The 26,000-nt window shown below is 29.5% G+C and overlaps 1 protein-coding gene across 1 annotated transcript in view; it reads left to right on the top strand.

Annotated features, from left to right (window-relative positions):
- The window catches only part of LOC107441235 (tyrosine kinase receptor Cad96Ca), a 78,094-nt gene that overhangs the window by 25,958 nt on the left and 26,136 nt on the right, over positions 1–26,000 (top strand). The window contains 1 exon segment of the mRNA XM_087167563.1: positions 12,176–12,256. Within this exon segment, the coding sequence (XP_087023689.1) occupies positions 12,176–12,256 (81 nt within the window).

The following is a 26,000-nucleotide window of genomic DNA, read 5'->3' on the forward strand; positions in this document are numbered from 1 at the left end:
TCCTCTGCGTCTGACAACAGAAAAAAAGTTCTCAATTGCATCCTGATGGAATCTGCACATTAGTATGAATGGAACCTCATCAAGTAAACGAGGAACCAGTTTCATAGCAGCAGATAAAGTGATTTGCCATCCCCATAAACAAGGAAAATTAATTTTTTTCCCCTTGGTCTGAAATTCAATTGACTTAATGAAGTCAAAGAATTCAGCCCATCTATTTATATGGGATGAAGTTTTTGTAACAGCTGATTTCAGACTATTAGTTTTATCAATCAACGTGCGACTGTTTAAGCTGTCAAATAATTTATTGACAGTTGAACAGAAGTCAGCTGTATGCTTAGCACTAGGAGGTAGATAGCCAAAAGTACTAAGAGTGCAAATACCCGCTGCAACAGATTGACTTAAAACCTGTGCAGCGAGCTTCACATTCATAGCACTAAGTCCATCAACCTCAATGTGCTTTTGCGTCAATTTGGGAACACTCCTATGATCCTGTTTGGAATCAAATTCATACAGAGAGGCCACATGAGACCAAACTGCTGATTTGAAACCATTAAAATGAACAGGATACTTTTTAAAGTTGTTCCGTAAACTTTTCAACAAGTGAGGCACATCAAAAAAAGTATATACATTAACATTATCGACAGTGAAATAAGGACAGTCAACTGTCACACCCCATTCTTTGGCATAAAGTTTAAGATTGTTGGCTCCCTGGTCACATACAACAGCAATTGGGGTCATGCCACACTGAATGAGTTCACGTAACAGATTAGTCAGTAAAATCTTCAGTGTGGCAGCCGGGGCTGTTTGTGATGAGAAAAAGAAACCAACAATCTGTTTCCATTTTTTGCAAAGCCCACGCACCATAAAAGATAGAGCGTGTGTTGCAAGCTTGGAGGAGGAAGATTGAATTTGGGATCCGTAATCTTCAAATCCCACAATTTTATCTTTCTTTTTATTGTAAACCAAGCCACATTTTAATGACATTTCATCAAAAGATATAATACAATACTTGTCATGTGGCTTTAACTTACTGGCTATAAGTTTAATTGAATTGAGCACAGCAGTTGAAAAACCTGGTTCCATTTTTATGCCAGAAACAATTTTTAAAAGAGTAGGTTTACTAGGCAAATTCAAAAATCGTTTCAGGGTGTTATATGCTTTAGGACTAGATAGGTATAACTGTAAGCAGAGATTTTTATCGCTTACAGACCACCTATGTCCATACTTAGATACTGAACTTGAAATTAATTGAGATCTAATAAAACTAAAAATAACTGGACTCACCAGAGGTTCAATCGAACTTATGACTTGTTTTAAGTTTTTTACCCGCTCAACTTTTGTCTGAGCATATTTCCTTTTAAGGAAATAAAGTTTTGTGGCTAAGGACTTAATTTTCTTAGACTTAGGCGTCAGTAGCCTAAGTCTCTGCAGTCCTCTTCTAGGAGTTACATTGCTATCAGCTAATACATTGCTATCAGCTAATGGAGTTACATTGCTATCATCCTGAGTCGAATCCAATTTCCCCTTCAGTGACGAAGCCATTGCAGAAATCTGCGGGGAAACTGGAGGCTGATCAGGCACCGCATTTTTAGCCAAATGGATTCGCCGGGAGGTGGCGTAAGCCTTTGCTCCAAAGTGGCTGGAGCAAACTCGGAACCTGGCATAGAGGGCATTCGGCGAATGTGATGCCAGGTCCACCTTTCTTAGTATGCTTGTCCACTCTCTACAACTATTGAAAACAAAGAAAAAAGGAATACTTAAAACAGTTTAAATTATTTATGTGTACACAAGTACAATAAATATGTACCAAACATTTATAACAAAAAGCACAATTGATCAAAAATAGGGGAAAGCAAACTATTTTTTAGCCTTCTCAAACTAATTGTATGTCAACCAAATGGCACATATAAATAAGTGCCCAACTTGCAACCAATAGGTCAATAATGTTTATTCTATTGCAAAAGATGGTACATTTGGGGGATTTTGTTAACAGATTTACAAAGCTGAAGGAAAATATCATAATTTTTTTTAAAAACTGTTCAATGAAAACTGATTCTTAATTTATATGTATTTTTTAAATAAACACATGTATTAGCTAAAATCTCTGATTCTAACACTAAAATGTAGTAAAAAAAATTTCACATTAAATTCAGAAATGATTCATGATTTAGTAATATTAATATACACTTTAAAGTCAAGTGACAAAATAATTTAATGAACAAAAAAGTTTGTGGTTACTAGTAACAAACTAAAATTACATTTAGAATAGCTTCAGAAAAATAATATAGATCAGTTTTAAACCATTGACCATTGTACAAATTCAAGTATGAAGAACATTCATATAGATACTTTTGATTGTCAGAAAATATTTCAAATATAGGATAAACTTTTTTTTTCTCAAAAATATTTAAATTGACCCTTTGTATCACAGTGTTGTTTTTTAATAATTTAACAACATTTATTATTAATTATGTTATTTACAATTTAACAACATGAACAAATAAACTTATAAAAATATGAATTAGTACTTTGATATTTAGATTGAAATTTATAAAATTTTTGTAATAAAAATTAGAGAAATATGAAAAAAAAAATTTCTGAGCAGTTTTCTTCAAACATTAAATAAAAAAAAAATATATAAGACTAAGGCTAAAAAATTTTTAAGCTGAAAAACACAATTACATTGCAAACGAGTATAAACAAACTGCTATCTTACCGCACAGGATCCCTTGGAAATCTGAAGTATCTCCTGTCTGGATGAGTGAGTGTTGTGGCTCGGCATACACAACACTTATGCCACACCTTCCGCTTCGAAACTCCTCTATAAATCATGACAAAGAAAAGAGTTATAATATATTATCATACAACGTATTGAAATGTCTTATAGTTAAGTCACCAATAATTTGCTTTTAAAAAGCAAAGGCACGACAACACAAAAGATTTTTAAAACTACATGACTGTTAAAAAAATACTATTAAATAAAGCCTTATAAACAAAGATGAAGTGTTGTCCTTTTATAAAATAGTATTACTTCCTTACAAATTTTGAACAATAATCAATAAAACTTTAGAATAAACATTGAATAAATGATAAAAAACATTATAGTAAGTACAGAATTTCGGATCTATACGATAACCCTTGAAAGTAATCCCTTAAAATTAAAAATCAGCAAGTGCAGGATCAAGAAACCTGCATATTTATTTACATCTGATTATATTCAAATAACTTTTATAAAATTTATTGAAGTATTAAACACATTACGGAAAAATTAAATTTTTTTTGAAAAATCATTAAAATTAGAACTCAGCTAGTAAAGAATCTAAGATACCTATGCGTTTATTTATATCCGATTATAAACATTTACTTGACATAACAAAATTGTTTATAAATTGCTTAGCAAGTATTAAACATATTAAGTAAAAATTAATGTTATTATATAATATTCACAAAAATTAGAACTCAGCAATGGATAATTTTCAAAAACATTTGCTAGTTTACATCTTATTATATTTATATCACTATGCATAAAATAGTTTATTAAATTATCTCATAAGTATAAAAAAATATAAAATTAAAGTAACTTTAATAATTAATAATGGAAATCAGCAAGTACAACTGTTTGTTTACATGATTATGATAAGATTACTTTACATTCCATTTAATTATGCAAACATTCCATTTAATTCCAAAAATAGTTAAAACTCATATCTTTCTAAGATATGAGTTAGCTTACATCTTATTATATATATATCTCTTTGCATAATATAGTCCATAAAATTTCTCATCAGTTTAAAAAATATAAAATAAAATTAACTTAAAAAATTATCATTAAAATTAGAAATCAGCAAGTACAACTGTTTGTTTACATGTGCTTATAATCATATTATTCCATTTAAATGGGCAGATACTTTCAACCAAATAATCAATACATTACTTATACTGAATGTTACTTTCTTATATGATAGAAAAATTTCTAAATCTGCAAGTAAACGAACAAAAGCATCAGTTTGTTTACATCACATTTACACTAAGATAGGGATTAGTAAAGATCTTTGTTTAGGCTTAGAATATTAAACATTCTGTGCTTGCTAATTCTAATTCCATGGTAGAATGTGTTTATAAAAAAAGTATTATAAAAGTATTACTTACTTAGAACTCAATTTCCCTTCGATGTCATCCATCTTCTACAATGCTCAATTACTAAAAAAAAAATTAAATACACCAAATAACGCTCTACAAAACACGAGGAAAATAGAAGCGTTTGAAATTCGTGTTGGGAAGGTGAGTGGGTGAGTGAGTGAATTCTCAAACTGAGCATGCGCAATTTTGTGTGGGATGTTGCTGCTTTCCTAGCAATGCTCGACATCCCAGAGACGGAGTTACGATTTCTCCCTAGCTTTCCTTCTTTCAGATTCGATTCAGCCAATGTAAACATCAGTTTATTGTTATTAAATATATTTAATGTCATAGAGCGTGTTTGTAATATCTTATGCTACTCACTCAGACGAATATTCTCTCATATATATATGGATTTAAGGAATAAGTATTTACGTAAGAAACGAATGACATTATTCTGAGATAATCGTATTTTGCAGCGAGTATACAACGATTTTTTGCAAAAAGAATGATACACAGCGTTAGATTTGATATTTATAAAAGTAACTGAGAAGTAAAAGTAATACAGCAAACAAAGCGTCTAAAAAATATGGATTTTACCTTCATATATAAAATTAGCTTAAAACAGAAAAAATGTTAGAGATGGGTACAGATGAGTTTGATTTGGATACAGATGGACTTGATTTGACAATAACTAGTTTAAATAAACTAATGAATTTAATTTAATTGACTAATGGTGCTAATTTGTCAAGCAGCATACATACTTTAATTTATGTTATATCACATTAAAATCTTTGAAATCATCGTGAAAACAATGCGATAACCTGTTTCATCTCAAAAATAAATAATAAAATATTTTAAAAAAGTATGCGTTGCAACCTAAATAAAAATTTCAACATTTTTATCAAAACAATGTAGTTATTTATTTAAAGAAATATGTATACACCGAAGAGACATAACATTATGACCGCCCTGCTAATAACATGTAGGACCACCTTTAGCCCTCAAAACTGCTAGCACCCGCCGTGGCATTGATTCCACAAGGTGCTGATAGGTAGTCTGAGGTATCTGGTACCAAGCGCTCACCAACTGGTCTTGCAATTCCCTCACATTGCGAGGGGGTAGTGTGGCAGCACAAATTTGGTTTTCCAAGTAGGACCACAAATGCTCGATTGGATTAAGGTCAGGTGAATTTGGGGGCCAAGACATGACTTGAAAGTCACTGGAATGTTCCTCGACGATTCGACCCTTATGACATGGTGCATTATCCTGTTGGTAAGCACCATCCCCCGCAGGAAAAACTGTTGTCATGAATGAGTGAACCTGGTCTATATGTTCAAGTAGCTTACAGACGTCAGGGATTGTTATATGAGGATTATGGGTTCTAATGTGCCCCATGAAAACATTGTTCCTGGGGGAGAAACCATGAAAACCTGGGGGAGCCCATTGTTATAGATGGAGGGTGGTCATAATGTAATGGCTCTTCGGTGTATATATAGTTTAGGAAAAAGAAATTAATTACTAATACAGATGGTTTTGATTCGGCAATAATTAGTTTAAGCAAGCAAATCAATTTAAATAAATTGATTAATGTACTTATTTCTCACTTTAATTTATGCTGTATCACTTTAAAAAATTTTAAAATCATTGTGAGAACAATGCGATATTTTTTTTAAAAAATTATAATTCTTTTTTAAATAATGTTTCCCCTGAAGTTCTCAAAATAATACTTTTACAATGAAGGAACACTAACTGAAATTTTTGTTCTCCAAATTAGAACCACCGCAAGCGTGATAGGCATCCTAGCCGGTTTCTGCAAAATGGCGTGTGTTATCATAATAACCTTCTTTCTCGACTTCAGATGTTGTTTTTTTTTCCCTCTCTCTACAGTCAAAATAATAACTCAGAATAAACAGGTCTTCGGCTTCTGTTAAAGAGGCAGCTTTGAATAGTAGGTTTGCTTGTATTTATTTCTTTATGGAATCAAAGCCGGTTTTTTGTTGTGTATTTTCAGTTCTTTCAATTTTTTGTTATTCTCTAATTTTTTTTTTATATATATAAACTGTTCTTAGAATGCGTGTTGTAATGTATAACGCAAGTTTTTTTCTTCAGATCAATTTTTTGAAACTATTTTTATGTGGAAAAAGTATTTGAAATTGGTATTTATATTAAAAAAAATTATTCAATACCGTTTTAAAAAACTAAATCTCTTAACATTTTTAGTTAAAGATGAAATACAGGCGAAATAAGGTTATTTTGGCATCATTAAAGAATTGCTGGTACTAGTGTATTAACAACGGATGAAACACACACAAATAATAATAATAATAATAAATAATCGATGCAATAAATTCCATACTGCCGAACACGAACCAAAGAGAAATACATAAATCAATATTAAGTACTAGGGTACTCAATACTAGAGTATGTATGTACTTCTTTCCCTCTTGAGTCTCAGCAGGGATACATCGAACAATATAGTACCGAAATGGGTATCTGGTTTTTTTCAAAATTTTAATTTCTTATGCTCTGATTTGAAATAAATATTTTTTCTTGTTGTTCATTTTAAGTTAACTGCAAGCAAAGCGAAACATAATAATAATAATATGTAAATAATAATAATAATAATAATATATATATATATATATATATATATATATATATATATATATATATATATATATATATATATATATATATATATATATATATATATATATATATATATATATATATATATATATATATATATATATATATATATATATATATATCCCTTAATGAATAACATAAGATAATAACTGGTAAACGTTTTTATAATTTTAAAAAATCAGTTAAAACATGCTTCTTTACAGCATTTTTGCGGAGCTAAATCCAGTTTAGAGACTAAATGCACAGTGCTCAAAAAAAATAAACGGACTAGCCTGAATAATTTTTGATCTGACGAGCGGATCTTCGCGTTCTAGGACTCAACCTTATTGTTTTAAGCGAGTGACCTCAAATATGCTAATTAATTAGTGCAAACGATATTTTAAGTTACAAAATCAGACACAAAAACGGAATTTCTCTGCATAAACATGCCTTTTATATGATGGATTCTGATTCATGACACTTGAAATATAGTGAGGTAATCGCAATTTGGGAAATGAACCAGACCCCTTAATGTTGTGAAGCCCCTTAATGTTGATTTTACTTTTGGCGTATTTATTTTTTAAGCAAATGGAAAATGTTTGCACACAATTATAGAATTCCTTCATCCAAAGATAATTAATTCGCATATTTAAAGTTCTATTTCTCAGGAACTATTTGACCGATTTCGTCCAAAATTTGTAATTTTTCAAGTAAAATCACATTCTTTAAAATGATGTAAGAAATTGTATACCCTATAATTAAAAACTTTTCGACTACTACTAAATAAAATAATTTTTAAAAAAAATATTTACTAGAAGTTATTTTTTGCATGGAATTATCTTTGGATAAAATACGCAAGAAAATACGAAATACGCATGAAGTAAAATTGGCATTAAGGAGTCCATATTTCGAATCACTTTCCTGGCCGAACTATTTGGAACATATTTTCCAGATTTCAGCTACCCCCTATATTTTGGCGTTCAAAAATCCGAATTCATCATAAAAAAAACTTATGTTTATTCAGAGTACGTTTTTGTGTGAGAATCCGTAACTAAAAATATAGTTTGCACTAATTAGTTAGCATATTTGAAGTTACCCCCACGAACCACTAAGACTGAATTTAAGAACATGAAGATCCGATCATTAGATCAAAAGCTACTCATCGTAGTCCATTTATCTTTTGCGTACTCTACATAATTAATATGGTTGAAAATTTGGAATCAGATAAAAAAGCGAAACTCATGAGAAACTTTAAAGGAAACGTGAATTAATCAACGATCAGATTACTGCGTGCTTTTTATACGATATCCATATGGTTGTAGACGTGACCCCATTTCCGATTTTTTCCTTTAATATCCAGTTCGAGAAACAATTCGATGTCCCGACTATCCCATCGAATACGCTCCAGTTACTGCTCTCAATTCGAGAAATCACGTTCACATAATAAACAACCAGCTTTACAAGCAGCCATAATCCTCAAGCGCATTTTAAAAAACCGGGTGTCATGATTCCGAAGAGTAAAGTTATGGGAATACCATTTATTTTCTGTTATCATCCAATGTTGCGTTCGTTAAAGCCGGTTTAGAGAGAAATGAATGCGATATAATCAAATAAATAAACTCAAATATCAATCTTTTCGAAATGACGTTCGGAAACTCTAAAATGAATATTTATATCTGATAACGTTTGGACAGAATCTCCGATTTGAAAGTCCATACAGTGATATACTATTTATTTTAATATAATTTTCTTCTTTAATTAATTTTTATGCTTAATTTATAAAATAAAACTTTTTAGACATCATTGGAGAACAAGCTATCTCTTTAAAGTTTAATTCGTATAGTAAATACTAAACTCAAGTTAACTATTTACTTTTCAAATGCGTATTCCTTTACTTTTCAAATTCGTAAGTTTCGTAGTAATTGTAGTATTTAATGCATTTAATGTCAATGGTTAGTAGCTTTTTTAAAATTAACAATATAATAAAATTATGCACTTGTAACAATAAATAATTAATCCAAGCGAGTACTTTAAATTACTCTTATTAAGGAGAGAGAAAAATAAATTTGTTAATGATATATATATATACCATACTATACGATTGATTTAGACATAATTTATTACCAAAACAACTAACTGACAAATACTTGAATTTATAATGACCTCACATAATATTTATGAAGCAATAAATGTGCAAATATAGAAATATAGAAATTTAAAATTGCTCATCTGAAATTTAAAAAAAATAAAATAGAAAAATACATACTTAAATGCAATTTTGTATTCTAAACAACCCAATTATCTATAGCGATTTTTATCTGATACAATTACAACAACATAAGAATCAGTTACAAAAAAATACGAAAACATTATATATAAATTACTAAAAACTTACTAAATTAAAATGTTTAATATTGTAAATCACTATTAAAAGCGAAGTTTAACAATTTAGTTGTAGTTTTTGAAATCATGATTTGACTAGCGTGTAAAAAGGTAACATATTATTTAAGTTAATTAATATGCAAGTCATTAAATTTATGAAATCCCATAGCTGAAATTTTAAAAAAAAATTTTATTCTTTAGCGTTTATCCTGAAGTATTTTGTATAAGAAGATGTGTAAAAATTACTTAAGGTTTAAAATCGTATATCTGACTTGAAAAAATCATTACTATAAATGTGATGTTACTCGTTTTAGTTTAATTATATTCTATGCTATCATAAATTAATAAAAAATATAGCTACCCAACCTTTTACCTTTACTCAAACTTATTTCATTTAATACAACTTCATTTTACATGATTTTATACGAAATGATATAGATCAGGGGTTTCCAGCTTACATGAGGCCGGGGGCCGCAATTAAAAACAGCAGTCAAACGGCGGGCCGCAACTTTAGCAAAATTTTATGTAGGGCTCTTTTATGTTTGAAGGAGCATTAAATATTACTGTCAGATTTTTACCAAGTAGTACAAAACAAAAGTATTGAATTACAAATTAAAATAAGAAGTAGATTTTTAAAAATATTTAATTGCATATTAAAAAATTTGGGCTACAATAACTTTAATGTGCACCCATGTATTAAACAATTAATGAGCAGCAGATATCTAATTGTTAAAATGTAAAACTTTGAAAAGGTTGGTATTAAAACTTACATATTAGCACACAAAATGTTCAATGACAAAATTGAGGTTTGTCTGCTGCAACCACCAGAGAATAGATATTTACATTTTAAATTTAAAATTTACAAATGCGTGAGTGTAAATATTTTCGTCCAAAATGAGTGGTTTCAAAAAGTTAAATCGGAGAATTATATTCACGAAATACAAAAAAAAAAAATGAAATAAAAAAGAGCAACAAACACGATTATTTTTGTATTTAAATAAATATTTTTTTTTGCACCGTTGGTATGATAAATTTCATAGAAACGGAGAAATTAGGTTTTTATTAACGAGAAAAGTATTTTAAACCCATATAAATTTTTTACGAAAATTGTCCTAAAAAAAATGACAACTAATATATTTTAGTTCGCGGGCCACAAAAAAAGTCTTCGCGGGCCGTATACGACCCCCGGGCCGCCAGTTGGAAACCATTGATATAGATAATGATACGAAAATAAAAGTGGGAAACATTCAAGGCCTAAAAAATTAAATCTAAAATAGGTTACAAATTTACAACTACTTGCCCCTTATTTGTCCCTAAACAGGGAAATGACTTAAAAGTGTGGTTTTCTAAAAATAAAAAGTAGAAATGTGTAAATAATTTTTTTAAAAAAATGAAGATTTTATAAATAGTAAAATCTAAGTACATTGCCCAATCTAAGGGGTAGACAATTTTGCATGGGAGATACTGATAATACATACACTGATAATACTGATTATACATATATGGGAAATACTGATTTTCGAAATATTACAAGTATTCTATGAAACCCTATAGTTTTGTGTTTTGTAAAGTAAGAAAATGTATTTCGTTGGAACGGGAAAAAAAACTTCTTTTAAATTCATAATAATGGATAAAACGGCAATAAACTATAAATAACTCTTTTAACTGATAAGCATTTTTATCTTGTCAAAATGTATAAACTTTGTATTATTATGTAATTTTAATGATTATGTTTATTATGTAATTTTGTTTATGTAGTAAATATTTATAATAATTAACTACACGGAGAAAAAAAAGTATGGTCAAAACTATTAGCAAATGGAAAAATTTACCGTGCTTCTTGCTCTATAGGAACACCAAAAAGCTCGTTAATTTTTATCGAAGCGCTTGGGTAATCGACGATTTTGGTAAAACTGACAGTAAAATATCGTTTTTAAATTTGTGTTAAAATGTTGTAAATGTGGTAAAATTTGGTCATTTTATCAGGATGAGCATTGCATAAAGACCATTTATTCGTTTAAATTTACTTTTCAGTTTCGTATTTTTGCTAATTGTGTAGTAACAAGGACTATAATTTTGAAAAATAGAATTTCCGATAAACCGTTATCTCATATGAACGGAAACATTACTAAATGAATGGTTTAAATGCAGTATGTTTTGATTTTATTACCAGAAATTTTTATCAGAAATGTCATTATCGTACAGTACGATAATTTTTCCAGATTTTTTTTTAATGTTAATATTTAATATGTAATAATTATTATGTAATTTTGTTATTCCCTCGATGATCCTTTGGATAAGGCACTGAGCTATCATTCTGCAGGATCAAAATTAGATCTCCAGTGACGGCTTGTAGCCCATCCAGTTTCAGAACGATGAGTACCATTTCTCTAAAAAGTAAAGGCGGCTTGCGCATCATACTGACCACATTTCCACAATCATACCATTGGTCATGAAATTGTCGAACCTTAACCTTCATGACCCCCTGGCCCACAATATCGCTGTTGGGGGAACGTTTTACTCGTGCTCTTTAATTTTGCTATTATTATGTATATTCAGCTTATTGTTCAAATGTTCAAAAGTTTAAGCCGTGGTTGAAAGGGGATAGAATGTGCGCCTCCCAATGAAGTGACCTAGGTTCGAATCCCAACGGATGCTGGTTGATATGAATTCTGCTCCCTGCTCGCACTGACCACAGTGCTGACGTAAACTATCCTCCGTGGAAGACGTATCGTAAGTTAGAATCCCTTGTCGTCGGATTAACCGTGAGGGTTTTTCGTGATTTAACGCAATATAACCCAAATGCTGGTTATTTTCATCGAAAAGTCTTCCGCGAAGGCTAGTTTGCCCCAGTGTTTGATTCAGGAGTTCTCGTCTTATGAGTTGGGTTTAAAATTACAAGGCTGCTACGAAGGTGAAGTTATAGACATAAACTCAGAATTGCCCGCGGCTGTTTAACGTATAATTTAACGTAATAATATTGTTGTAAATATTTATATTACACAGTTACCTAATTTTATTTAATATTCACCTATTTATTTTGTAGCAACTGCATTCACTGGCCACAACACGCCTCCAGTATTTGATTTCAAAAGAGAGTGGGAGATTAAAGAAGACTGGGACATAGGTAAGTTTTAATGCATATATTTTTAAATTTCCTTATTTTTCATATTGAGTTCGTTATTTTAATTATTTCAACACTAGTAAAAAAAAAATCACTGTTTTTTAATACGAAGTTAATTACACAGAAAAGAAAAATTCAACGTTGAAATTACATTTTTCATAGATTTTTTTTTCTCTTTTTGCATCATTATTAAAAGCAAAATATTTATTATTTTTTTAAAAAAAACTTGATTTGTATTTAACATTTTAGACTTATTTTTAAAATTTTTCTCGATATAATGTAAACATTTTGAATATATTAATGCCAGTTTAGAAAAAAAAATGGCCCTATTCTGAAATGAAAAAAAGTTGGACCATCGGTACACTTTTAAATTATCTTTATATTTTTTTGGTTTGAATTAGTTGTTTCAGCACTGATAAACGAGCAAAATAACCAGCGGTACAACGTTTTGTTGTAACATAAAAAAGATATGTTTTTCTGTTTCTACTTCAAAATATTATTTTAAATACTTTCTTGATGTAGTGTAAAAATAATTCGAATACATTAGTATCCATTTTAAAAAAAATAACACAGTTCTCTAATCCCTTTTTTAACAAAGATTTGAAATCAGTTTGTTTCGTGGTTAATTACTTACAGGATGAGCAGTTAATACGTGCAAATTCTGAAAAATAACCAGCGGTACAACGTTTGTTGTAACATAAAAAAGATATGTTTTTCTGTTTCTACTTCGAAATATTATTTTTAAATACTTTCTTGATATAGTGTAAAAATAATACGAATTGTCCGTTTAAAAAAAAATAACAGAGTTCTCTAATCCCTTTTTTAACAAAGATTTGAATGTTTCGTGGTTAATTACTTACAGGATGAGCAGTAAATACTTGCAAATTCTGAAATGCAGTTAGGCGGAACTAATCTATACTAAAAATATGTTCCAGTTTCCTCAAAAATTAATTTTAGAGCTATCGATGCTTTTAAAACTAGGTTTGCGTGTTTAAAATAAACCACTAAGAATAGATAACGTTAACGAAAACCTTATCTACATAAAACATAACATAGAAGCTTAAATATTACGGTCTGAAAACTATTTAAGGCCTTATATATTTTTGAAATTAATATTTAATTTCAAAACGGTGCGGAAAAACTAATGTTCCTTAATATCAATGCACAGTCGAAAAAATTAAAAATGAATCACTTTTGATACCTTGCACTGTGGGCCAGAAGACCATGATCTTCGGCCAAAAATAAAAAATTAAATTTTCAACTAAAATATGTGTAGGCAGTTTTAATGTTGCCCAAATTAAGTATTCATAATCATTCCAAACATTATAATTTACTTTTTGGACAGACGAGAGTACAATGTAATGAAAAATATGTTACAAAATTTTTTTTTAAATGTATTTTTTAAATTTTTGTTTTAGAAATATATATAGGAATTTCACCTTACTGTTACATTTTTATCAGAGTAATTAGTCTGAAATTATAGTACAATTTTTCAATTTGTTGGATTAGTTAATACTCTTGACAAACTTATAATTTATATCTTATTATTGGACATTTTACAATGTTTGAATGACTTTCGAAACTTAGTTCCAAAAAGTTCTACGAGGTAATTAGCTTAACTTTTTTCTGTTGTCTTCTTTGATGTTTCTTCTTTCAAAAAAACCTGCCCCATTTTACACGTATTGCAAAGGTGGACAAAATATACCGAAAAACAAAAATTATGTTTTTTTTCATGTTTTTGCGTTATTTTGTAATTAATTCGAGTTATTTTGTAATATTACTTCGGAAATATAATTTGCTTTTCATTTTTATTATAAAATTACAAAAATTATTACATTTTCATTGCTATACATATTTAATTATTTAAACGTACCATATTATTTTTTTTATTTTTGCTCGCCATATTTCTGTCGCCATTTTTTTTTTTTTTTGGGGTATTTCAAGTGTATTTCAAAATTTTAACTATCAATTCAATACATAAAAACTCCTAAATAAAAGACCCCAAATTTTGGCCACGAAACCTTGGATGCCTGGAAACCACTGTGCCTTAATCTAATCATCAGATTCGCATTTAATAAGTTTAATGGTTAGCAAGGGACAAATTAACTTTGGAAATTAATTAGCAAAAACGATAAAATAAGCAGACAAAGAAATGTATAATCTGCATAATTCTAATAATTATTTATTTTAATTAATTTAATTATGATCCATTCAGTTTAACTATGATTAATTTAATTAAAAATAGATATTTTACAAAAATTTGTATCAATTTAACATATTAAGCTAATTTTGCATACATCCAGTTACAACAAGACATGTCTGGAGAATTTAAACTTAACTCTTTATGGGGCGGAAAAATTTGGATTAAAATTTTGAAAAAGAAGAACTAGAAAATTTTTTGTTATGGCATGCACGTCTTAATTGAGGAGATCTTATTTTCAAAACTTAAAGTGGTTAAAAAAAATGTAGTTTAAGAGATAATTAAATTTTTTTTAGACTATTACATTTTCAGTGTTTCATATTATTCCCAAATATAAGTGGTTTCATTGTAAAATAAGAACTCCGCAAGGAATTAATTCTTTAATTAGTTATTATTTTTTATAAGTCATCACAACTTTGCTTTATTAAACGTTTATTTTAGAGCTTTCCTTGGTTGCAATGCTCAACAAGTTATGAAACTTTTCAAAGAATTCTAAATTTTCATTCCCCCTCCCGTTGCAGATAAGTGAGTTATTTACAGCATAATGTTTCGAAAAGTATTGAATACTTTCATTTTATTTATTTAAAATTTATTATTTTGTGTTATTTCACAGCTTTATGTGTTTTAACACTAGAAAGACTGAACATTACTGCACACCTAGGAAGTCTGAAGTGGCCATAATAATTCAGAATCATAATTAATTTAATAAAAATATATTAGAGACCCGATCATCGAAATTCTATGGTATTTTTTTCGATTTAATTAACGGAAACATTTGATTGAACGGAATACTGACTTTTCAATTATACTTATACAACAGTTTCTTGGATAATTGAGTTTCTTTTTCTAAATAAATAATAATTATAGATTCATTGAAATATCCTTGTTGTTTTAATGAAGCTAGGGTAGTTTATATCTACCAAAGAGTACTTCATATTCAAACCTACCTGGGATTATGGGGTACCTACTAAAATACCCTAAAGCACCACCCTTCCGTCATCTAGATTTAAGGTCCTATGCATTATACGTTCCTATAAGGCTTAACGCATGAATAATTTAGGCACCTAAATTGAATCAAATTATGATAAGTTAGGAATACTCAATACTTCCAGTAAGTTGTTTTTAGAATTACTGAGAAATAAAAAATATAAAAACGAGAGACCCCATCCGTCTTTTTAGTATTTAATAGTTCCAATAAAATAGTGCCAAATAAGGTTGTAAATTAAAATATGTCCAAACTAAAATAAGTAAAAAGATAAATAACTATGAGTTCATCAAAAATATACATTCGTTTTAAATACGTTAAAATTATTTAATGGAGTAAAATAACATAAATGGAATTTAAAAAGGAACATTTGACCATCCCTTTCTCAGATTTGCTAAGCGGCATTTTCGAAATAGTAAAAACTGTAAAATGGTGCCTATGAGAAATTTTTGAAATTGTTAAACAATAGAGTGTAAAGCACACAAGAAGAAACAGACAAGGAAAAACAGTCTTCACGAGGAAGTAACCCATTTAGTGACCGAGTGGGCTTACAGTTTACTCTCACCCACACTTTTTTTTTCTCACTCGTTTTCGATATAAGGAAGAATATTAAGCCGGTCGGTCAATTTCAAAGCGGTTCGTAATATTCTTTTGCATACATTTGTATGATTTATTCCTTAGGCAATAATTCTTACTTTGAGGAATTCAAATTCAGCATTCATGATTGTTTACATTTCTGGAAGGAAAAGTCGATAAAGATAATAATTTAAAATGCCGATCAGATGTTAGGATCTTAATGTTCGACGTCGCAGCCTCGTAATTTTGAACCTAAACCAGAAGAGAAAAAGAAAAAACTGAATCATCTCTTTTAATGAAAATAATTAGCATTTGTGTTACACGTATTTCATATTTTATAACTGGCGTTGAGCAGCAGACCCGATTCTAAGTTTACGACCATCAATGTTCAATACAGTAGACTTGTAATTTGGAACCAAACCCAGAAGACAAGGGATTTAATGGATTAAGCATTAGGACAAACTAGCTTTCGTGGAACACTTTTTCATGGAACTTACTCACATTTGGGTTGCATGGAGAGGAAAACCTCGAAAACATCCAATGGTTTAGCCCGGCGGTAAAGGGTGTCTTGCTCATGAGCCGTCTACCTCTGAGGATATTTTACGTCAGCACTGCGGTCGATGCAAGCCGGGAACAGAATTCGTACTATAAGCCACAGCTGGGACTTGAACCTGGTTCATTGGAAAGCGAACAACCGCTTCTCCTGTATTATATATAGATGAAAACCACTCAACTGTCCCTTGGTTTCCTGGGTTTTTTCTGTCAGTAGGCTATTTTAACCGACCCCTAGTCCAGGTCTGCGTATCAACACTGTGATCGGATTTGAGTGGTATAGTGAAGAAAACGGTTTGAGAACCATTTTCTTAATTTCCTTCCCTTGCCTATACTATCGCTAAAATAGAATTTTTGAAAACTAATAAAAAGAGTAGATTTTATATTTTAAAAAAAAATCAAATATGTAGATTATAATACAATAATGACAACTTCTTTCTTTTATACGTCGCTTTTTCTAATGCATGGTAGCAAACAAGTCAATGAAGCATCTCCGGTATTCGAGCTTGAGTCATGTCAATAATAATAATAAGCCGATTCTTTCAACCAATCCTCTTTCATTTTACTTTTTTTTTTTTAAAAAAAAACCATAAGCGATTTGGATTGCAGAACAAGAATGTGCTAAGAAATTTTTTTGACTAACTTGTTTTAGACATTACATTATATTTCATATTATATTAATCGAAAAAGACCAATCTCCATTTTACTTTACCTTAAAATACTTAAGTAGTGTATGTTTTAAAATAATGTAATGGAAGACATTAACTTAAAAATTCCAATTTTCAATAATTTTCTATCGTTACAAGCAATAAAAAAAAAGCAGTTTTAAAAGAGAATTTACCTTATCTGACCTTATATTTTTGTATTTTTTTACCTGATACATAAATTTCAAGTCAATATATTTGTTTCATACAATGCATTACTCAATATATTAATCCAAAATTAGTGTTGCATTTTACACAACCATTACACCAAGCTATTTCTTTAATTTATTACCAACGAGTAACAGTTCATCTAGGGCTTTTTAATTTTTGATTCAGAAAAAGGAATGCGAGAATGAATTAGCCTTCATGATCTTGTATATCATCTAAATTGATATTAAGGCTGTTGCATTCATTTTCCTGACCGCAATGCTGACTTGAATATCCTTGATTATGGCTTAGCGTTAAGCTATGTCGGAAGTTAAAAGCTGTGGTAAACATTTCCCCTTTATTATAACATCACATATTAACTATATTCATATTACTTCACTTCTATATTAATATGGTTCTAACCAGTAATCGGCGCCAATTTTGACTTTTGAGTTATTTTTTTTAAATAAATGAATTCATAGGAATAAATTTTAAATAAAATTTATTCAAAATTACAATTTGACTTTTCTCCTGCTAATGGCTATTTATTACATTAAATCAATTTCTTGGATAGGTTGGTCGTTGACGTTGATACAATATACAGTGCTGGAAAGAAGTATAGAGACAGGGAAAGAGTCGCCTAATACACCGAAGAGCCATTACATTATGACCACCCTGCTAATAACATGTAGGACCACCTTTAACCCTTAAAACTGTTAGCACCCGCCGTGGCATTGATTCCACAAGGTGCTGATAGGTAGTCTGAGGTATCTGGTACCAAGCGCTCACCAACTGGTCCTGCAATTCCCTCACATTGCGAGGGTGTAGCGTGGCAGCACGAATTTGGTTTTCCAAGTAGGACCACAAATGCTCTATTGGATTAAGGTCGGGTGAATTTGGGGGCCAAGACATGACTTGAAAGTCACTGGAATGTTCCTCGAACCAATCCATGATGATTCGACCCTTATGACATGGTACATTATCCTGTTGGTAAACACCATCCCCCGCAGGAAAAACTGTTGCCATGAATGGGCTACGTTCAAGTAGCTTACAGACGTCAGGGATTGTTCTATGAGGATTATGGGTCCTAATGTGCCCCATGAAAACATTGTTCCTGGGCGAGAAGCCATGAAAACCTGGGCGAGCCCATTGTTATAGATGGAGGGTGGTCATAATGTAATGGCTCTTCGGTGTATATGAAACACCACTGTTATGGATGAATATACAAATTTATTTTCTACTTGCAAAGGTAGAACCTAATTGCTTTTGCATGAAAATTTTAATTTTATATCGCACATTATTTAAATCATGGCAAATTTGATGTAAAAGTATGAAGTCGATACTTATTACGTCATTTTCAGACATAAAACATGCGAGAAAGCGGTTTGCTCCATTACAAAAAGCAAATCCGAGTTGGATAAAATCAGATTTTGGCAGAGTTTGCACATGCAATACAATGCCGAGGGGAACTCATCTAACAGAAGGCGAACGAGGTGGAATTTTAGCTTTTAAAGAAATAGGCTTGAGTAGTTCTCAAATTGTAAGAAAAATAGGAAGGTAATTGCACTGGCTTAATGCTATTCGCCAAACGTTGAAATCTTATTATGACACATAAAGCAATGTGCAATGTATTTTTCTATTTCATTTTTCTTCAGATTTTATTACGTCATTATCTATGGCTATATATAAAATAAAACTATATGTCCCTTTTTTCCTAAGAGTTATAACTTTCTTCAGTGGCTTTTTACTCTTTTCCAGCAATGTAAACCCTAACTCAAATTAGTGCGATTCTGTGGCTGATTATTTGACTCATAGACAACAAATAAAAACACTTTACTTTTATATTTCTTTTATTAGTGCCAAAAAATAGCATTGCCTAATGAAAATATTCTTAAATTATTATTAAAAAGCCAGATAAGTAATAAAGTTTAACGTTTGCAATCTTTTACAGGGTGCGTAGTCAAATCTTTCAACAAAAAATAAGCACCTTTTAAGTACTTTTTAAGCACTGAAAAAATATATTTAAGCACTATTAAGAAAATGCGAAATAATTTTCAAAGACTTTACATGATCACGATAAAATAACTAGTTTCTGACAAAGAACTCTTTTCGTGATTATATTAGCCACCCTAAAAGGATCGAGAGAATTTTCGGTTCGAAAAATGAGCGTGGAAATGAAGTAATTGAGCGTATCTAGCAAAATGCAGCAGAGTTATGCATGAGAGTGCTAGAATCTTTCCGAACTTCAGCTCAGTAGACGCACATGCGGACTCGCAAGTATTTCATCAAACCTGTAAAATGATTGCCGCTTTCATACGCTATGGACCGACGGAAGGCCGGAATGGATTGTGGTTGAATGAATCGTGAAAATGTTGAACAGAACAATGTGAAAAGCAAGCCTTTCCATGTTACGTGCCGAAAATCGACAAAGTAAAGAAAGCAATCTTGTTTTCGAAAAGAAAAAAATTAAGCACTTCTTAAAAACACCCCATATAAAAAGCACCTTTAAAGGCGTTTAAAAAACGAAAATCGAAAAGAAGCACCTTTAAGCACTTTTTAAAAACGCTACGCACCATCTCGACTTCGCAAAACTGGTAAAAGTCGAAATGTGTAGCAATTTAGGGTTAAAAATAGTTATTCAAAGATTCAAATTTAATATGGTAAAAATCTCATGCATAAAAACTCATAAGGACATTAGTTTTACCTCGTTAGTCTTACTTGTTACCTTGTTAGTCTCATCTGTCCTACATTAGTTTTTAGTAACTTATCAATTACTTATTATAAATTAGCAAAACAGAAGTAATAGAATAAAAAAGTTCTTGCAAAGGCCTCTAAACTAACATTGAACTCTTAACCCCTTCCTTGTCATTCCCGTGAAAGTGAGGTTTCGCTCTCTATTTCTCACTCCCGTGATATTTCCGGACTGGAGTGTTCAGTTGTAACGCGCCAATAAGAATAAAACTAATTCATTTCTTTTGCCTGGAAAACATTTTATTTTTCCTTTTACACACCAGATGGCAGTACCAGGATATTTTTAAGGTACTTGTAGATAGTTTATTTTATTAGAAGAGATGAAAACAATAAGAGATGTAGGAAGGAAACTCAGTACTACTGTCCAGATTGTGACGTTGGCTTCTGTATCTCATGCTTTGAAATTTATCACACAAGAAAAAATTAATAATCTTTATTTATATTATACGTAAGTTTAATCAAATTCTTCTTGTTTAAAAAAAAAAAATTTAAATTTTCCTTGCCTGCTGGAAAACAAACATTAAGTCATAGTAAACCTAAATGTCCGATTTTTTTTTTTTTTTTTTTTTTTTTTTAAATTTCAAGCTAAAAACAAATTAAAAATGAATATATATATTGTTCATACACATATTTTTATATAATTTTCAGGGATAAAGAAAAATATGACCGTTTTCTTGAAAATTAACCTATCGTTAAGGGGTTAAAGGGTTTAAATGCAGAAACTAGCAAACTTTCAGGTGATCGAATGAAACTTCTAATTCAAAATATCCTTGAAGTTAAACATCCTGTCAGGATGTCGCTCTAAGACATTTCTGGACTCGAGTTTTGATACGGCCTTTGTTGCTTTTATGCAAGGGTGTTCGTGCGCTTTCGAATATTCTTAGCTATTGTTTATCAGTGGACCCAATCGTATTCTTCTTTGTTGTTAGCATTAGAAAGGCTTTTTCCTCAGCGAACTCAAGGACTAAGTCACCTTTTTTTGCAACAACAGCGAACATGAGGACAATTCGAACACTGTAATTCAGGTCGAATTTTAAAAGCTATTGTATCGAGAAAAATACAATAAAAAAATTAAATTCTTAATTATTAATGCTAATGCGTGGATTTCCGATATAAAATTATTAGTTTAAACTCTTACTTTGTAATTAGAGTATATAATGTTGGATAAATTTAGTACAACTCACCTAATTACTATAATGCCTACTGTCTTAATTAAATTTTCGATTTTATAATATTTCTAATATATGTTTCCAAATTTAAAACACAAATTATGAACTTTAGTATATTTTTGTCTTTTAATTTTGCTTTGTAATTTTTGGAAATTTACATATTCATATGTCGCACGAAATATTTTTATTAAAAATTTAGATACATAGCGTTTGAAAATCCTTTAACTTTCCACTGCCTTGAAAAAGCAATTTATAAAAAGAAAATAAATTTGAAAATTAAATATTTCTTAATACTGCTAGGCACACTATCCAACAATCCAATACTAATTTTAAAATATTTTTGCCTCGTGGCAATTAACTCGCGTTATTCTTGGCAAACCATTCTCATACGATAACACATTTAAATATAGTCGATTTTGTAATGAAAAAAAAAGCTAGCTAAGTAGTTGCCTACTCGTTAAGTTAGAAATGACCTAAAGCCAAATTAAAAGGTATACGTTTGCAACTATAGCTGGAATTGATGTCAGTTTTATATTATCTAGTTGTTAGCAATTATGAACTAATTTTAACTTACAAAATAGATAGTGATGGTAATATTGCTTGCCATGTTTTGCTCATACGTCATTAAACTTATCTAATATATTGTGTTTAATTAATTTCTTTACCTGACTGATAGCTTTTCATTAATAGCTAACTTTTCTTTAATTAAAAAAAAACATTTTTCATATATATTTCAAACATGCATATAATAAACAAAATTATTTAGCAGATAAATCGCCGAATTAAATTTAGTACTAAAAAACATTAAATGAAAGAGAAATTTTTCAAGTGTTGCAAGAAAAACAAAACATAATTCTGAGTAATATTTATGAGGTATTTTTTGAGCAATAAAATGCAATCGAACTATTTTTTATGAAACCATTCTATTGTATCGCGAAACTTTTCTATATTCTTCTTCTTATTTAATTCTTACTATTAGTTCACATTCTTCCTATATATATTTATATATCTTGTTCATATGTTCAATCGTCAATAAAATACTTTTTATTGGTCCACTCAATTGCAAATACATTTTTTTTAATTGCAGTAGATGACACTTGATGTTAATGCAGTTTTTCAATTATTAATTCATTCATTAATTTAAATTAATTAATTTTTAAATTAATTAATTAATTTAAAATAAAAATTTCTCTTATATTTTGCCACTTAGTATTGTGATTCCGTCATATATATGTACATATTTATATTAATTGTAATTATTTAATAAAAAGTAACTAAAATAAAAAATTTCATTGTTGACCTAAATAGTAATTGACTTCAAATTTTATATTATTTGTTTTTAGCTGCTGATATGTTTAACTGTTTCATATGTTGATAATTCGCATTTTTATAAACCTATTTCCCCTTCTGTATTTTTGTTTTTTAATTTTTTATGTTTTCTTTTATTCTAGTAACAATAAAAATCGAATTCGGCTAACTATCAAAATATATATGTTAACTATCAGAACTTTAAATCAATGTGATAGATTTATGGAATATTAGTATGGGTTTGTCCATACTAACATTCTATGAATCAATCTAATTATACTCTTTATCTGTGTCATAAACAAATTGCATAATTCTGTTTTAACTATATCATCCTATAATAACTTTTCTCACTAATACTCCTGAGGAGATCAATTAGACAATCGAGGTCATGAAAATTGCGTTCCGCTTAAAATCTCAGGTTTTTCCATCGTTAAAGCGGATGAGAATATCCAGAAAGAACCCAGAAACAGGTTATGCAAAATCAGTCGAGCTTGCTGCACCATGGAAAAGATTCCAAATAGACTTCCCAAAGCTTGGTATTATAGGTTCTGAGGCGAATCAAAGATAGAAAATAGTTTTCTTCTTCTTTCTCTTTATTATCTGTAGACCCTTCTTTTTATTATTTATGCAATTTTATTCTTATGCCCTTCGAAAAGTAGGATGGCTAATAGCTAAAAGATTCACAATTCATGAAGCTCTTGAGATTTTGATAGTCTCTGATGGCTGTTTAAAAAGCAATAGAATATACCTGGAAGCGATACTAAATCAATTTTATTCCTTTGATTTATAGACATAATTACGCTTGTTCTTAAACTTTGTAACTTTCTTGTAAGCATTTAATTAAGGCCTTTTTCCCTCAACTGAATTTCTTCAGAATATTTACTGCCGATTTCTGGCATAGGCCGTTGTAAATCGGTTTTATTGCGAAATACGTGTACAAAGGAGTAAGATAAAATATAGGAACATAAGGATTTTCTTTTTAAAAAAATCAATAATTCTTATCAATTTTTGAAATTGAAGATAAATTTTCTTTTTTCTTCCTTTTTTTCCAAATTTTTTGCCAGCTGTGAGTGCAAAATCTCGTTTTATAGAGAATCTTTTGAGTTGAAAGGGTCACAGTTAGAAACTGCCTAAACTTTAAAGAAAAAAAAAGTCTTAACTCACAAATCAAAAGGTTCCAAACGACAAAGTCACAACATGGTACGTGATATGATTTAATCGTTAAATTTCCCAGAGTATCAAACAACAAATTGCAGTTTCCTTCTGAAATCCACAGAACAGAAAATCTATTGTAGTTACTGTGACTGACCTGCAGACTGTATTTCACATTCTTGTTCCATTATTTAGTTTTTAGTGCATAGATCTTTTCGAATTACTACTCTTAGATTGCCGAATATATTCCCTTCTAATTATCGTCTTCTGAAACGTGAATAACGAATAATGAGTAATTTCTGAAATCATTTAAATTTAAAACTCTATGATTTTTACAACCAGTGCGTAATCAAACCCATAGATTCAATTTAAACTTTTGCTTAAGAGGTTTGGAACAATATTTTGGTACTTTTTCAAGATAATATTTTTTAAAAAAAGTATCGAGTTTTCAATTAATGCATATATAACGATGATGTATAGAAAAATCTGAATTCGAAGTTTTTTTACAGTTTAAAATACGCTTCCAAATTAGGTTAAATTTTTTTATGAAATAATGTAAAATGAATCGTTACCTTTTTTCCCCACGCGTTTGCGCTTATTTTATTCATAAGAAAGGTATTATATTGTCGAATAGAAAACGATTACTAAATTTAGTTTTGCATAGAATTGTTTGCTCAAAAAATTACTCTTATTATTTACAGAATTGGGAATACTATAGCCTAAGTCACAGGTCGTGTTATTCCTACTAAATTTAACTAGGAAACAGCATTTTCTGCGAACCTGATTTATAGCAACAAGTAAACATTAAACGAAGTGTGTTGTTATAAGTTGCTACTCGGCAGGTTGGAATTGTATTAGTCTAGTTCCTTTTGAAATAATTTATTTTGTTGTTTTATCTAAGTTTATGAATTTAGTAAACATATTTAAAACTCAGCTTATTAATTAAACTAAATGGTAAATGTTATTCCTAGTAAAATTTTCGAAGTGGAAGTAGTTGTGTTTTTTTCATATTATACCCAATTTACTTATTTATATTTTCTAATTTGAATTAATATTTTTGAATGAAATAAGTAACTTTTTGGAAGTAAATATTTTAACAGAAGTATGTTATAGTTGGGTTAACGTTTAAGCTATTCAAGGGTTTTGTCCTCTAATGTTATACGCATATTTTATTCATAAGAAAGGTTTAATATTGTCGAATAGAAAACGATTATTAAATTTAGTTTTGTATAGAATTGTTTTCTCAAAAAATTACTTTTATTATTTACAGAATTTATTTATTTATATATTCTAATTTGAATTTATATTTTTTAATGAAATAAGTAACTTTTTGGAAGTAAATATTTTTACCGAAGTATATTATAGTTTGGTTAACGTTTAAGCTTCTCAAGGGTTTTGTCCTCTAATGTTAAAGTATAGGCGAAATTTGCCTTAATCTTTACCTCCAGATTTGATGTAAATTAAAAATAAATTAATACATTATGAATGACTACTTTAAATTTATTTTTAATGCCTCTAATTTTATTCTAAAACGAAGATTTAATATTAAAACGATTACAAAAATTTGCTGGAAAACGATTACAAAAATTTGCATTGTATAGAATCGTTCGCTCAAAAAATTATCATTATTTTTTTTATTTGATATAATATTTTTTAATTGGAAATAGTAGTGCAAGCTTTTTTTAAAAAAAAATTATTAGAAATTACCCAAGAACATGTTAATTTTTAGCATCAATTACTTTTCCATCAATTGATCGGATTCTTTCTTTTTACTAAATTCTTAAAAAATCTATTCAAACTAAATAAAATTCGGTCGAGCAAATTTGTTAAAAAGAAAGGGGCAAAAATTTTCAAAATTTCTAAAAAAAAAAGAAGAAAAAAAGATCCGATTAAAATGTCTCCGGATTTCTATTATGATGCCAGGTGTAGGCTTGGCTTATTTTTCTTTCAAGATAACACATAAGTGCATGCCTAAAAATAATAATAACTCCTCAGAATCAGCATTATTCTACAACATATCATCATTCTGGGGGATAATATGATGCTAAAAATATACACAAATTATAGACTTAGTGCCAAAAGCTTTAAGTCAAAGAACAAACAAAGGAATTTTAAGACTGATGTTCATTTAAACGCGGAATTATTCATTTAATCAGGCATTCTTTTTCTTAAAGGAAAGAAAGAAAAAAACATTTTGTTCTTT

The sequence above is a fragment of the Parasteatoda tepidariorum genome, chromosome 1 (genome assembly GCF_982258835.1).
Source record: "Parasteatoda tepidariorum strain Cologne lab strain chromosome 1, Ptep-v5.0, whole genome shotgun sequence".
NCBI classification, from domain to species: domain Eukaryota; kingdom Metazoa; phylum Arthropoda; class Arachnida; order Araneae; family Theridiidae; genus Parasteatoda; species Parasteatoda tepidariorum.